The sequence below is a fragment of the Oncorhynchus tshawytscha genome, linkage group LG02 (assembly GCF_018296145.1).
Source record: "Oncorhynchus tshawytscha isolate Ot180627B linkage group LG02, Otsh_v2.0, whole genome shotgun sequence".
In the NCBI taxonomy this organism is placed as follows: Eukaryota; Metazoa; Chordata; class Actinopteri; order Salmoniformes; family Salmonidae; genus Oncorhynchus; species Oncorhynchus tshawytscha.
Window position 1 is genome coordinate 44507485 of NC_056430.1, and position 12931 is coordinate 44520415.

General features: G+C 41.0%; 1 protein-coding gene across 1 annotated transcript; it reads left to right on the top strand.

The window, feature by feature from the left end:
* Window positions 1–4038: 4038 nt before the first annotated feature.
* Window positions 4039–12867, top strand: LOC112244841 (parathyroid hormone 4-like). The gene is made up of 3 exons (XM_024412648.2): window positions 4039–4137; window positions 11814–11902; window positions 12183–12867. The coding sequence occupies exons 2-3, from the start codon at window positions 11817–11819 to the stop codon at window positions 12493–12495; spliced, it is 399 nt and encodes a 132-aa protein (XP_024268416.1). The 5' UTR covers window positions 4039–4137; window positions 11814–11816; the 3' UTR covers window positions 12496–12867.
* Window positions 12868–12931: the final 64 nt, after the last annotated feature.

The following is a 12931-nucleotide window of genomic DNA, read 5'->3' on the forward strand; positions in this document are numbered from 1 at the left end:
AAAAGCTACATTTATGAGGTCTTAAATCAAGCATGAAAGTGCATCCTTGTAGCTGTGTGGGCAAATATATAGTCCAAATGTGTTTGCCTTGGGGCAAGTTGAGCCCATCGTTGAGCCAATGGCAAGTTGAGCAAGTTGAAGTGTTTTCTTCCCAGGCATAACCGCTGGGATATGACGTAACAACGGTGTTTAAAAAGACTACCTTTTTCTGAGGTATTAAAGCCTTTGTTTAAAGATGCTTCAAAATGACTAAAAGACAAAAATGCCATTTGTGATGGTGTTGAGTTGTATTTGGGAAACAAAAGATAGGCATGGTTTTAGAAAGGTAGGGATAATATTTAATTTAGTACAGATAATTGTAGGAGGTTTAACTTATCCCATAACCTGGATAAATTGTGCCAAGAGACCACTTTTTTGGGACAAGCTATGTTTTAAAAACTGTAATGTTTACAGTACATGAATATCTGACTATTTCCAGGGATACACAACATCCTGAAATACATGTAGATATCTTTGTTAGAAAGAATACTATTTCCTTGACAGAGTGATGCTGAATATAAAAAATGGCTCAATTTACCCATCTCCCCTACTGTGAAATTGTGAAAATGATGATAATGACTGTTTAGTGTAAGAGCTGTTGAAAAGACCACCTGAAATCTTAGGCTGTTTTGGTGGGATGGAGTTTAGGCCTGCCTGGTGATATCACCAGTAAATGAGTTAATAGACAAATGACAGCTAGTTTTCAGTTTTCCCCTCCTCACTCAAACCACTCCCAGACATTCCTAGCAAAATTGCTCTTTGCTAAGAAGCTATTTGTACTTATTTTTGACCATTTCAATTGAAAACAATCCCCGTAAGGTACTTAACTGTTACTCTGAAATGATTTGCTATTGAGATAAAAAACAGCTGCATTGGACCTTCTAACGCTCTCCTCCTCTCTCCCTCTCACTCCTCCTTCTTTTTGTCTGTGTGCTTGTTTATGTCTCAATGGATGCAGTCGTTTCCCATATTTCAATTCTTTATACTAAAAGAAAAGCCGATGTATTATGTATGTGTGTGCACGATGTGCACGCACCCTGAATTTTTCTTTACTCTTTTGTAATATATGATCATGTGGAATGCCTTGGTCTTTATGTCCTGTTGTTTTGAATTTAACAGAACAAAAAAAAATGATAATCAAGCAATTGAGGTGAAAGTTATTATAAATATATATATATATAAACAAATCTATATACATAAAATAAAGCCATTGGAATTTGAAATACATTGGTTTCAGCGTGATTCTTTTTGTCATGGTTCATTGTCTTGTGATTCAATTCAGCCAGTCTTGTGTTTAATCACTATTGAATTTTTTTTATTTTTTTTTATTCTCTGATACAGTATCACATTTGATCCTTCCTCTCTAAACATTCAGGCCTTCTAGTTATGGAAAAAGTCCATGCTGATTTTCCAAGAATAGAGATGTTGCTCGAATAGTTGTAAGAAAGAGTCATTTATTTATCCTCTTAGTCCATTCTTTTCATGTTCATCAACTTCTTTTTATTCCGGATCCTTCTCATTTTCGCAAATATACAGTATTTGTTTCTCTTTCATGAAGTCAAGGTCAGAAGGGGTTTTAATGACATCAAATAAATGATCAAACAGCACCACCGTGTGGGTAACATTGGTATTCCAACATTGGTATTCAATCAAGCCATCAATCAAATTCTCTGTACCATATTTTGTAGCTGAAAGAGAACTGTTCAGATTCTAGCATTAAAACATTGAGGTTTTCCTAGTCTATGGCCTAAGAAATTATGTACATGGCCAATTGATTTATCAATTGAACTGATATTTGAGCAACAGATGTACAAATCTATCTTTACCTACCAAATGAGAACAACAGCACAAGGTCTTATTCTGTGCTCAAGCCGGCAGCTTGAGTGTGTTTACAGGGTCACTAGGGCCTAGTTTTTCAAAATGAAAATGAATCCAGATCAAAATTATCCTGTGTTGGGTTCAATTCTGTTCCCCTTCAGATGTGGTCCATCCAATTTTGATGCAATTTTACTGAACAAAATCTCGAACATATCACATCAAATGATACAACCAAGAACATTTGATATAATCCCATGACATGTCTATGTCTTTCGAAACTGAAGGAGGAACACTATGAGACCTGGATTGAGGCAACACACTAATTTGATCTGGATTAAATGTGTTGAAAAACTGCGCCCAGGTGGATAGTACTGATAGTATGGTACCGGATTTGACGCAGTAGAGCCTGGGTAGAGCCTGGGTGTAGTAAGACCATCACACCACTAGAAGGACTATACATTCTGAATCAATGGGGCGGCAGTAGGTCAGGGCTGTGCAAGAATACTGCATACTCCCTTATCAATGGAGCCACAGTAGGTCAGGTCAGGGCTGGGCATGAATACTGCATACTTCCTTCCCTCCTAGAAGTAATCAATGTTCTGTTGAAGAAATGTTGAGACCCAATATTGTTGTTCAGCTAAACTCAGTTGGACAATTAAAGGAAAGACAGAACATTGCTCAAAAATGCACAAATAAGATATATTTCAAATGGGTGAATCTTTCATTTAAATCAATTAAAAGTAGCTTTGTTACCTCAACCTGATTTGAAAACACAGGGTTGGCGTCTCACAACAATGGAATCGTGTTGGAACTTTTAATGCCAACATGGTGACCGTTGAGAAAGTTAAAGCATTAACTCAGCTGAATTCTGTCTGCACATTTTAGTGGCCTTTTATTGTCCCCAGCACAAGGTACACCTGTGTAATGATCATGCTGTTTAATCAGCTTCTTGATATGCCACACTTGTCAGGTGGATGGATTATCTTGGCAAAGGAGAAATGCTCACTAACAGGGATGTAAACAAATTTGTGCACAAACTTTGAGAGAAAGAAGCTTTTTGTGCGTATTGAACATTTCTAGGATCTTTTATTTCAGCTCATGAAACACGAGACCAACACTTTGCACTAGTGTTCAGTGTAGTTGGTTGCTGGTCAGAGGTCTTCAACAGTGAGAGAATCCAGCATTCTAAACGCATACCGTAACTGCCCAAGCTCTTTTCCTTTTCTTTTCTCTCTCTCGCCCACAGACCTTTAACAGCGGGCTGCATTTCTCACCTAGGGAAACCTGGCCCGGAAGGTGTCAAGACTACCGCATTTCCAATGGCAACTCTCTCAGTGCCGTGGTAACGGGAGACTCCACTGTGGCAGGTTCATTAGGGGGAGGGTTGTGTTATGTCAGAGAGCTGAAGAACATAACAGCTCTAAGGCCCAGGCATCTTAACTAGTGGTGAGGTGGGTATGCTAACAGAGAAGTTCAACCTACTGCCCACTCAAAGTCTCTTCTCTGTTTCTTCATGCTTGTGCTACAGTTTGTTGACTGACACTCAAGTTGAATCTGAATGCTCCTCACAATACCCAAGGACCCAAAGCATCAAGATGTTGCTGAATAGCCTTTGTCTTGTACTTCACAAACACTGTAAATAAGATTGATTTGGTATGCATTGGAATGACATGCACCCCTATTCAAAGCGCTCTCTTTTCATTTAATGGTCTTTCAAAATTGTCTTTGAGAGAAATTGTTGGACAATGCTGATAAATCCTCTCCTCCTCCTACCTGTCATTAAACCAGACAATGTAGACAATACCTCAACTGATGAAAGCTATCCAAACCCCAAATCCTGAACATCAGAGGAATTCAATTATGCTGATACAAATAATCTGATGAATTGCACGTTTTCCCCTCACATCCTATACCTCCTCTGGGAAAAACACCAGTCAAGAGTATAGACACTAGACAAAAAGCTTTGAAAATCCATTTTGGGATTGGAGTTTATTCCTACATTGACTTGGCAATTTGAACATACTGTATATTAGCATATCAATGGCAGGGAATGATTTGTGTCTCTATTTGAGGAAGGGGAAAAAAACGGAGTGACATTTTATCTTTAGCAGTGTGACGTGTGACTGTGTAGCCTAATTAGCGAGGGGTGTGGGTGTATGTGTGAGGTCAGCTATGGTGTGTGTCAGGGAGAGGTATAAAAGGTTATTGTCACCCTCTCTGGGGGCTAATACAGTAAGAGTCTGAGGAATCAGGGAAGACTATAGCTGTATCTGGGAATATGTAAGTACACCTTGATAACTTCTAATTTCCCCACAGGTAAACTGGCTAGAGATCAAATTAGAATTGACCATTACTGACTAGAGATTCTTGATTTCCGGGCGTGTGTACTACCTTTGTTTCAGGAATTGATCATACATTATGTTGTGAACTACGTAGTAACTACTCATTTTAAATGTGTCAAGTCTGTTATTACACTTCAACATTATTTCACAGTATCTGCTATTACCATGTATGTCTGCCTGCCTGACACAAAAAGAGGTTTCCCAAACGGTGTGTTCTCCAAGGGCTATGCAAACCAACTCTGTATTACTCCTGTTGGTAATTACTAAAAGTCAACACGTCTTTTTTTTGTGTTTCTGAGACTTTGATTGGATGATGAACAGATTAACACCTAAACGATGGATTTAACATTAGAACACCGAAAATGTTGCTCGTTCTCAAAGGAATATGCAAATGGAGGCAGAGATACAGTAGGATGCAGATACAAAATACATTGGGCCATTGCTTGTGAACATTAGAAAAAGTTTAAGTTTAAACCATTTTCTCCGTCTCAAAATGTGCATCAGCTAATTACAATTGTTGACGTAGCTGCAAGTGATCAAATATATTCGTTAGCTATTCCCAACAGAGCTCTGCGCTAACCTGCACAGCTGGCCGCGATTATATCCGGTTGAAATCTCATATCAACCAAATAAAATTGTTGGCATAGTTGGACCTGATCCAACATTCGTTCACGAAAGCGCCCTTAACAGAAGTCCAACGGGACGTTCTGATAATCCGAACAATGAGATTATGCGTGCTTGACTGACTTCTCCAACAGCGCTCTGTATAGAGTGCCTAGCTCTTTGAAATTGTTGCAGATTGTGGCATGGGCTCCATATACTCATATATGTATTTATTTTTTTCTTTGAAATGTAGAATTACATTTATTGTGTTAGTGTGTTGAGAAGAGAAGTGCCGCCTTGTAAATGAAGATTACAAATACATTTGATCAGGAGCTTCTCGCTGGAGTCCCTCTTGCAGACCAACACATAGGCTACTGGCAACGCTACCTAAATGACCATCTCTACTATAGGCTATATTACGTAGATGTTTAGGCCTTTAATTACGTATACAACATGTTATATCCATTATTATAATCACCCACTTAGCCACATATACGTTATTTGAATCGAGCATCGAGGACCAGAAGTGAACAGTGTTTTCCTTAAAAAAAAGAAAATGGCTGATGGGAGGGGGGGCTCAAACCCATGGTCAATGATGTACGATAAATTTAAATGTTGTATAGACCTTTATGGGTTTTTTTTTTTTCATTAAAGCACATGGATTGTGTGCGAAACAGATTTGCAAAAACTTGTGATTTTGTCATATGTGAAAACATGCCTTTTAGAATTTTGTCTCATTTTAGTAGTAGCCTAGTGTAGCGCGGGGGATTTACACCTAAATATCTATTCCCGTAGCCAATACTACACCGCCTTTGTTATACACGAGCGGGAAGTCCTCAGGACTTAACTTCAAAGTTCTTCAAATCAGGAGTAGAGCCTGGGAATAAACAGGCCAGGTATAATACACAAATATAGATTTGATTCATAATAGGACTAATAGAAGGCTTAGACTGGAACAATCATCTTCAGCGCTTAGCGCTCTGCACAGAATCATCTGGCCAAGGAATCAGAGTTATACCGTCATCAATATCATCATCGTCATTCAATAATCAAGGTATCACATTTAAGTTCTGCTGAACTCTGGCCAACACACAAAACCTGCATACCAACAACCCAGGAGGGCATGTCAAGGGAGAAAGAGAGCGGCACCAATGGAGACGGGCATTCTTGCCATTGAACATTTTAAACTCCTCCATTTGAGCTACACCGTGGTCACTGCTCCCGTCCTCCCATGACATGCCAGTCTTTACAATGTTAGGTGAGCCCCTGAAACAAAAGAAAATCACCGTTTTTATACCAACAGCCCCTGTAGGTCTAAGCCTTTTATCCAAGAAGCTAACATATGTAATTGTTTGAAGATGGTCATAAAATGGATCATTTTGCCATTTTGTTTTTAAGGACAAAAATGATGAAACGTTGAATTTGGCCTTTACTGCTGTAGCCCATAGAAACACATTGAATAACACATTTGTACAAAACAGTCAGAAAATAAATCCTTAGGAATAAGATTTTAAAGTGTCTGTCCTATATCTGAGAGATATGAAAAATTGTTTTAGACCCATGTTGGGTAACTTTATTTGTGCCACTTTTGACCCCCTATGCACTTTGTGCCATTTAATGGGTTACCTTCAGTTGACTCCCCTGAATACCTTTCAATATTGGTGACCTCTTAGTTTGTAGCTCAAACAGTTCAGATTTTATAGACGATTGTGACAATTTTATAGTCCGAATCCTTTCATCCTTGCAGATAACATTGCTCCTGACATGGGGATTGTGAAAGCAATCTTTATATTAGCAAAAATTGAGCTGCAGCCACTCCATCAAATGGTAAGGCTCTAGCATAAAGACATGGAGAGCTATTCAATATCCAAAATGATGTTACTGTTTGACTCACGGGCCACAGGCGCATCTATCAACTTACTTTTTTTATTATTAGATTGAGGTGCACCTGTGACTGACAGAGGCAAGAGGCTGTGTTCAAGAACCACAACAAACTTCAATCCCTTCCACCTTAATTTTGGAATGTGTCCTCATATTTGACACAAAGTAAAATAAGCACTCTACTCAAAATCTCTGAAAGAAATAAGGATAAAATAAGGGTAAAGGGTAATAATGCAAAAACACACCATATAAATAAAGGTTTGGTCAAAAAATAACATGCAAAAGGCACACTCAAGAGATACTTAAGGGATAGTAAATATCAAACCACCATGCAAAAAGACAGAGCGAAAAGGTATGCAATCTTGTCAACTTCTTGTTTCTTCATATTTTCTCCAGCTTCTCGTCACCAGTCAGTTCACTTGCGAACCATAACCATTTGCAGTACCAGTCAAAAGTTGCATCACTGTCACCTTAGAGAGTCTTTTTATTTCTCTATTTGGTTAGGTCGGGGTGTGATTTGGGTGGGCATTCTAGTTTTCCTATTTCTTTGTTTGGCCTGGTATGGTTCCCAATCAGAGGCAGCTGTCTATCGTTGTCTCTGATTGGGGATCATACTTAGGCAGCCTTTTTTTCCCCTTTAGTTTGTGGGGTCTTGATTTTGTATAGGTGCTGTGTAGCCTGCAGAACTTTACGGTCGTTTTGTATTTTGTTGGTTTTTCGGTGTTCATTTTAAATAAAGTAAGATGTTTGCCTACCACGCTGCACCTTGGTCTAATTCATCCAACGAACGTAACAGAAGATCCCAACACAAACGGACCAAGCAGCGTGGCCAGGAGGAGCAGACATCCTGGACATGGGAGGATATCTTGGATGGTAAAGGATCCTGGACGTGGGAGGAGGTCATGGCCAGAAGGGATCGCCTTCCATGGGAGCAGACGGAGGCGGCGAGGGAGGAACAACGACAACACCGGGGTTCGCGTCCACAAAGACAGCCCAAAGGACAGTCCCCCAAAAAATGTGTGTGTGTGTGTGTGGGGGGGGGGTCGGTCGGTCGGTCGACCCAGGGAGAGTGCCAGAGCCCGTCTGGGATTCAGTAGAACAGTGCGAGGAGGGATACCGGAGAATGGAGTTGGCGAGGAGTATGCGGCAACGTAGGCATTTGGAGGAGTGTGTCACCAGTCCGGTGCAATCTGGGCTGGTCCCACGCATCAGGCCTCCAGTCCTGTGGGGGCTGAATAATTTTGCACGCCCAATTTTTCAGTTTTTGATTTGTTAAAAAAGTTTGAAATATCCAGTAAATGTCGTTCCACTTCATGATTGTGTCCCACTTGTTGTTGATTCTTCACAAAAAAATACAGTTTTATATCTTTATGTTTGAAGCCTGAAATGTGGCAAAAGGTCGCAAAGTTCAAGGGGGCCGAATACTTTCGCAAGGCACTGTATCTACAGTAGCTTTGATTGGACATCATACTTTCAAAATCAAATCCTAGCTAGCAAGCTAGCATTCATCATCATGAATCAAGGCAATCTACTGGCAAATCCTTTTAATTTCTTGTCATATGAAGATAAATAATAGATCAAATGTATCGGTGCTCATCGGCCATTGGACACAAACAATACACAACAAGTTGGAAATCCTAAATTCACATAGAGTGGTTTGGAAGGAATCATTGGCTAACTACAAGCATTGTAAAGCAATCACTAGCCTGCTATTCAATGGAGTGGGTGTGTGGTCCAAGTCTGGTTTTAAGGGTCTCTTCTCCAAGCTTAAAAGGATAAACATTCAACATTGGCCATGCTGTCATTCCAGCATGACTTCTGCCGTGCTCAAAACAACTGCAAATCTCAGACTTCAGTGAGTTCAAGACAACTGGAAACTGGGAAAAAAACAAGCTTCCACTGGGAAAATACTTTTTGAATGGTCATCCAACTCTGAATTGCAAGTCGGGAACTCTGACCTCTTTCTAGAGCTCCGACCTGAAGTTCACTGACGTCATCATGATTCAACCCTGTTTTTTTTCAGAGTTCCCAGTTGTCTTGAAAGCACCATAAATCCAGAGAATGACAGACTTTGATGACAAAGTTTGATGACAAAAGTTTGCCCACGAAGGACCGCCACCACACCTTCCTGTTCAAGTGAGCATAGCAAAACAATGGGAGTCCAAAAGTGTAGTGTATGCTGCTGCATAAATCATGTAATATGCCAGGAAGTGAATGAGGCTGAATTTAACTGTTTCGCTGCCAGACAAGGCTCCGCTGAAAGCCAGGTGTAGCAGTGGTAAGGTGTTGGGACTGCTGTTGGGACAGTTTTATGTAAACCCTAACAGTTTGTTGGCACGGTTTGTCACCATTATAGTGCAATTCATGTATTGTTTAGTGTATTGTTTAGTGTTATGATGTGTAGTGTAGTGGCTTTGCTTTTGTTCACATTTTGACAGGAAGCTGAGAGAGAATTTTGCCATTTTAAAGCTAAGTTTTGGTTCTTCTACACATTTTTCCATGGGGTTGAGAAAGTTGTAATCCTGTAATTTTACACATGTTGCTAGCATATGCCATCTGGGGGCCCCCTGAACCATTTTTTGGGGTGGGGGTGGTGGAGGGCCCCCTTGAGGTGGGGCCCCCGTTTGGTAATCCGGCCCTGACTACAGCCAAGGTAGGTTGAAAATCATGTTACTTTGTATTCTGAGTAACCTGTCTCTAAAGATGGCATAGTGTGTTTGAAACAAGAACACTTGCCCTCAGATGAACAAAGACATTCAAAGTGTTTTTTGTTAATCATCCAAATTACTGTTTGCAAATTTTGCAAATGGCTTTAAATTATACTGTTCAGTATGTTCAGGTATCATAAAATTAATTGCAGCTTTCCAGATATGTTTTAAAATGTCATGTTCACAAGTACAGTGAAATGCCTTAATTGCAAGCTCCAAACCTAACAATGCAGCAATCAATATCCATTTAGCACTAAATTTAACATAAGGTATAAAAATAATAAAAATAATAATATATATATATATATATATATATATGTGTGTATAGAGTCTTCTTGGGTATGAAGCTACAAGTTTGGCACACCTATATTTGGGGAGTTTCTCCCATTATTCTCTGCAGATCCTCTCAAGCTCTGTCAGGTTGGATGGGGAACATTGCTGCACAGCTATTTTCAGGTCTCCCCAGAGATGTTAGATCAGGTTCAAGTCCAGGCTTTGGCTGGGCCACTCAAGGACATTCAGAGACTTGTCCCGAAGCCACTCCTGCGTTGTCTTGGCTGTGTGCTTAGGGTCATTGTCCTGTTGGAAATTGAACCTTCGCCCCAGTCTGAGGTCCTGAGCACTCTGGAGCTGGTTTTCATCCCGGAGCTCTCTGTACTTTGCTCCGTTCATCTTTCCCTTGATCCTGACTAGTCTCCCAGTCAATGCCACTGAAAAATATCCCCACTGCATGATGCTGCCACCACCATGCTTCACCGTAGGGATGATACCACGTTTCCTCCAAACGTGACACTTGGCATTCAGGCCAAAGAGTTCTATCTTGGTTTCATCAGACCAGAGGTGGCTTTTGGCAAACTTCAAGCTGGCTGTCATATGCCTTTTACTGAGGACTGGCTTCCATCTGGCCACTCTACTGTACAGGCCCGATTGTTCAGTTTGGCTGGGAGGCCAGCTCTAGGAAGAGACTTGGTAGTTCCAACCTTCTTCCATTGAAGAATGATGGAGGCCACTGTGTTCTTGGAGACCTTCAATGCTGCAGAAATGTTTTGGTACCCTTACCCCAGATCTGTGCCTTGACACAATCCTGTCTCGGGGGCTCTACAGACAATGCCTTCGACCTCATGGCTTGGTTTTTGCTCTGACACGCACTGTAAACTGTGAGACCTTATATAGACAGGTGTGTGCCTTTCCAGATCATGCCCAATCAATTGAATTTACCACAGGTGGACTCCAAGTTGCAGAAACATCTCAAGGACGATCAATGGAAAATGGCTGCACCTGAGCTCAATTTCAAGTCTCATAACAAAGGGCCTGAATACATATGTAAATGGTATTTCTGTCTTTTCTAAAAACCTGTTTTCGCTTTGTCATTATGGGGTATTGTGAGTAGATTGAAGAGGGGGAAAAAAACAAGTGAATCGATTTTAGAATAAGGCTGTAACGCAACAAAATAGCATACTCATTCCACAAATATGTACTCACCTCAAACTAAGCTATTTGTTCCACCGAATCAATCATTACATTCCACAAAGCATACTTCAAACTATAGTTATCCCATGTCTATACTAAAAAAGATTACTTACAAATGATTTAATTTAACGCTTAAAATATTCCAATGCTCCGTTCTCTGCCAACTGTCGTCAAACATAAAGTGGGGGATTTACCGAAACTAAAACACAGGTTCTTTAAATGTGGAGCACGGGAATTTACAGACCAGGTATAAAACAGAAATCTATGTGATTCACAATAGAAAGTTTAGACTGGAACATCTTCCGCGCCTTCCACTCTGTAAAGAATCTTCTGATCAGTTAAATCATCATCATCACCACCCATTATTAAATAATCAAGCTATCACATTTCAGTTGTTTAACTCCGGCCAACATTCAAAACATACCAACAACCCAGGAGGGCACGCCAGGGGAGAAGAAGAGCGGCACCAACGGAGATGGGCACCATAGAACATCACTAATGATTTGAAATCCATTTTCGCCACACCATGGGCACCTTTCCCATCCTCCTATGACATGCCAGCCTTTACCATTGTTAGGGTATACTCTGAAACAAAAGTTAAGCACAGATTTTAGAATCACACCCTTAAATAGAACGAGGTACACCTTTGACTGACAGAGGCAGAAGGCTGTATTCAAGAAGAACAAACTTCAACCTGTTACACTAGTCAAGGATGCAGAATTTGTTACAGGAAATAATCACTGTCACTGCTCAGGTTAGCATGGGGATACATGTGCCATGTTATGTAATGGGAACAGCTAACATGTAGCGTTTGATCACGTGCAACTACATCAAAGATTTTAATTGGCTGACGCGCATTTTGAGACGCAGAAAACGTTTGAAATGAAACTTTTTCTAATGTCCGCAAGTATGGCCCCATCATGACGTTTTTGTGAACGTTTGATCTCTGCAGACGATGCTGGTATCCCAAAAGCATGTGCAGGCCGTTGCTGTCATGGTTCTTGTCGTCTTCACAGTCGGTCACTGTCAGGAGAATGAAAGGTAAGTATCTGGTTCCTCTTAAGGTTAATTCCTTTATTGTTTTTTATGTATACTTTTAAACATGCTGAAAGTTCCTGAAGTCTATTTTTCACACCTTGTATTTGTTGCGAGCAAACTACAGCTCTCTCCTCCTTGTTTCTCCTCCTTAATCATCTTTCTATCACATTATTTTCCAGAAGATATTACTGTACTCCTCTCCCTCCCTGCTCAATAATACATAATATCTCTGCCCCCCTCACCCCTCCTCTTTCCTCTACTCCTCCCCTCCCCTCAACTCCAGCAGGCGAGCGGTAACGGAGCACCAGCTGATGCATGACCGTGGCAGGACCATCCAGAGCCTGAAGAGACTCATCTGGTTGTCCAGTGCCATGGAGGGGCTCCACACCGCCCAGACCCGCTCCTCCTCCCTGCTGCCCCCCACCGCACTCAACCCCATCCCGCGCTACACCCCGGGCCTCTCCCCTGCCCTCAAACCACACTCTGCTGGCTCACAATCTGGGGAGGCCAGCAACAACCACAAGGGGTCACTGGAGAGACTTATGAAAAACTTCTTCAGCCCCAACCTCATGGACCTCTATGAGGGGGAACCATAGACCCCGCAACTCCCGAACCATCTCTATTTCGCATTCTGTGTCGCTGCTTTGATTGTCAATGAGTATGTTAGCCTACTAAAAGTCTGCACATGAAAGTAAAACAGACCATGACTTTTATTCATGGGTATCTGCTTTGAGCCTGCTATTTTTGGCATGTTTTTCACCCATCAGATCTCTCAGCCTGGTCTCATAGACTAGACGTAACATAGTAAATGTAAATCCGGGACACTCAAATAAACTAAAGTAGGGTGGGTGAGCGTGTAACCCGAATGTCTAGCAACCTTAATGTTGCGAGTTTGAATATCATCAAGGACAACTTGAGCATTTTTGCTAATTAGCAACTTTCAACTACTTACTACATTTTAGCTACTTCCCCTAACCCTTTTAGCTGATCGTTCCCCTAACCTTAACCCTTTTAGCTAAACCTAACCCTAAC

Bases quoted from the DNA above. Each gene is read 5' to 3' on its own strand.
- LOC112244841 (XM_024412648.2), top strand. From the start codon at position 11,817: ATGCTGGTATCCCAAAAGCATGTGCAGGCCGTTGCTGTCATGGTTCTT. The intron at 11,903-12,182 runs GTAAGTATCTGG...CCTCAACTCCAG, and splicing joins CACTGTCAGGAGAATGAAAG to CAGGCGAGCGGTAACGGAGC.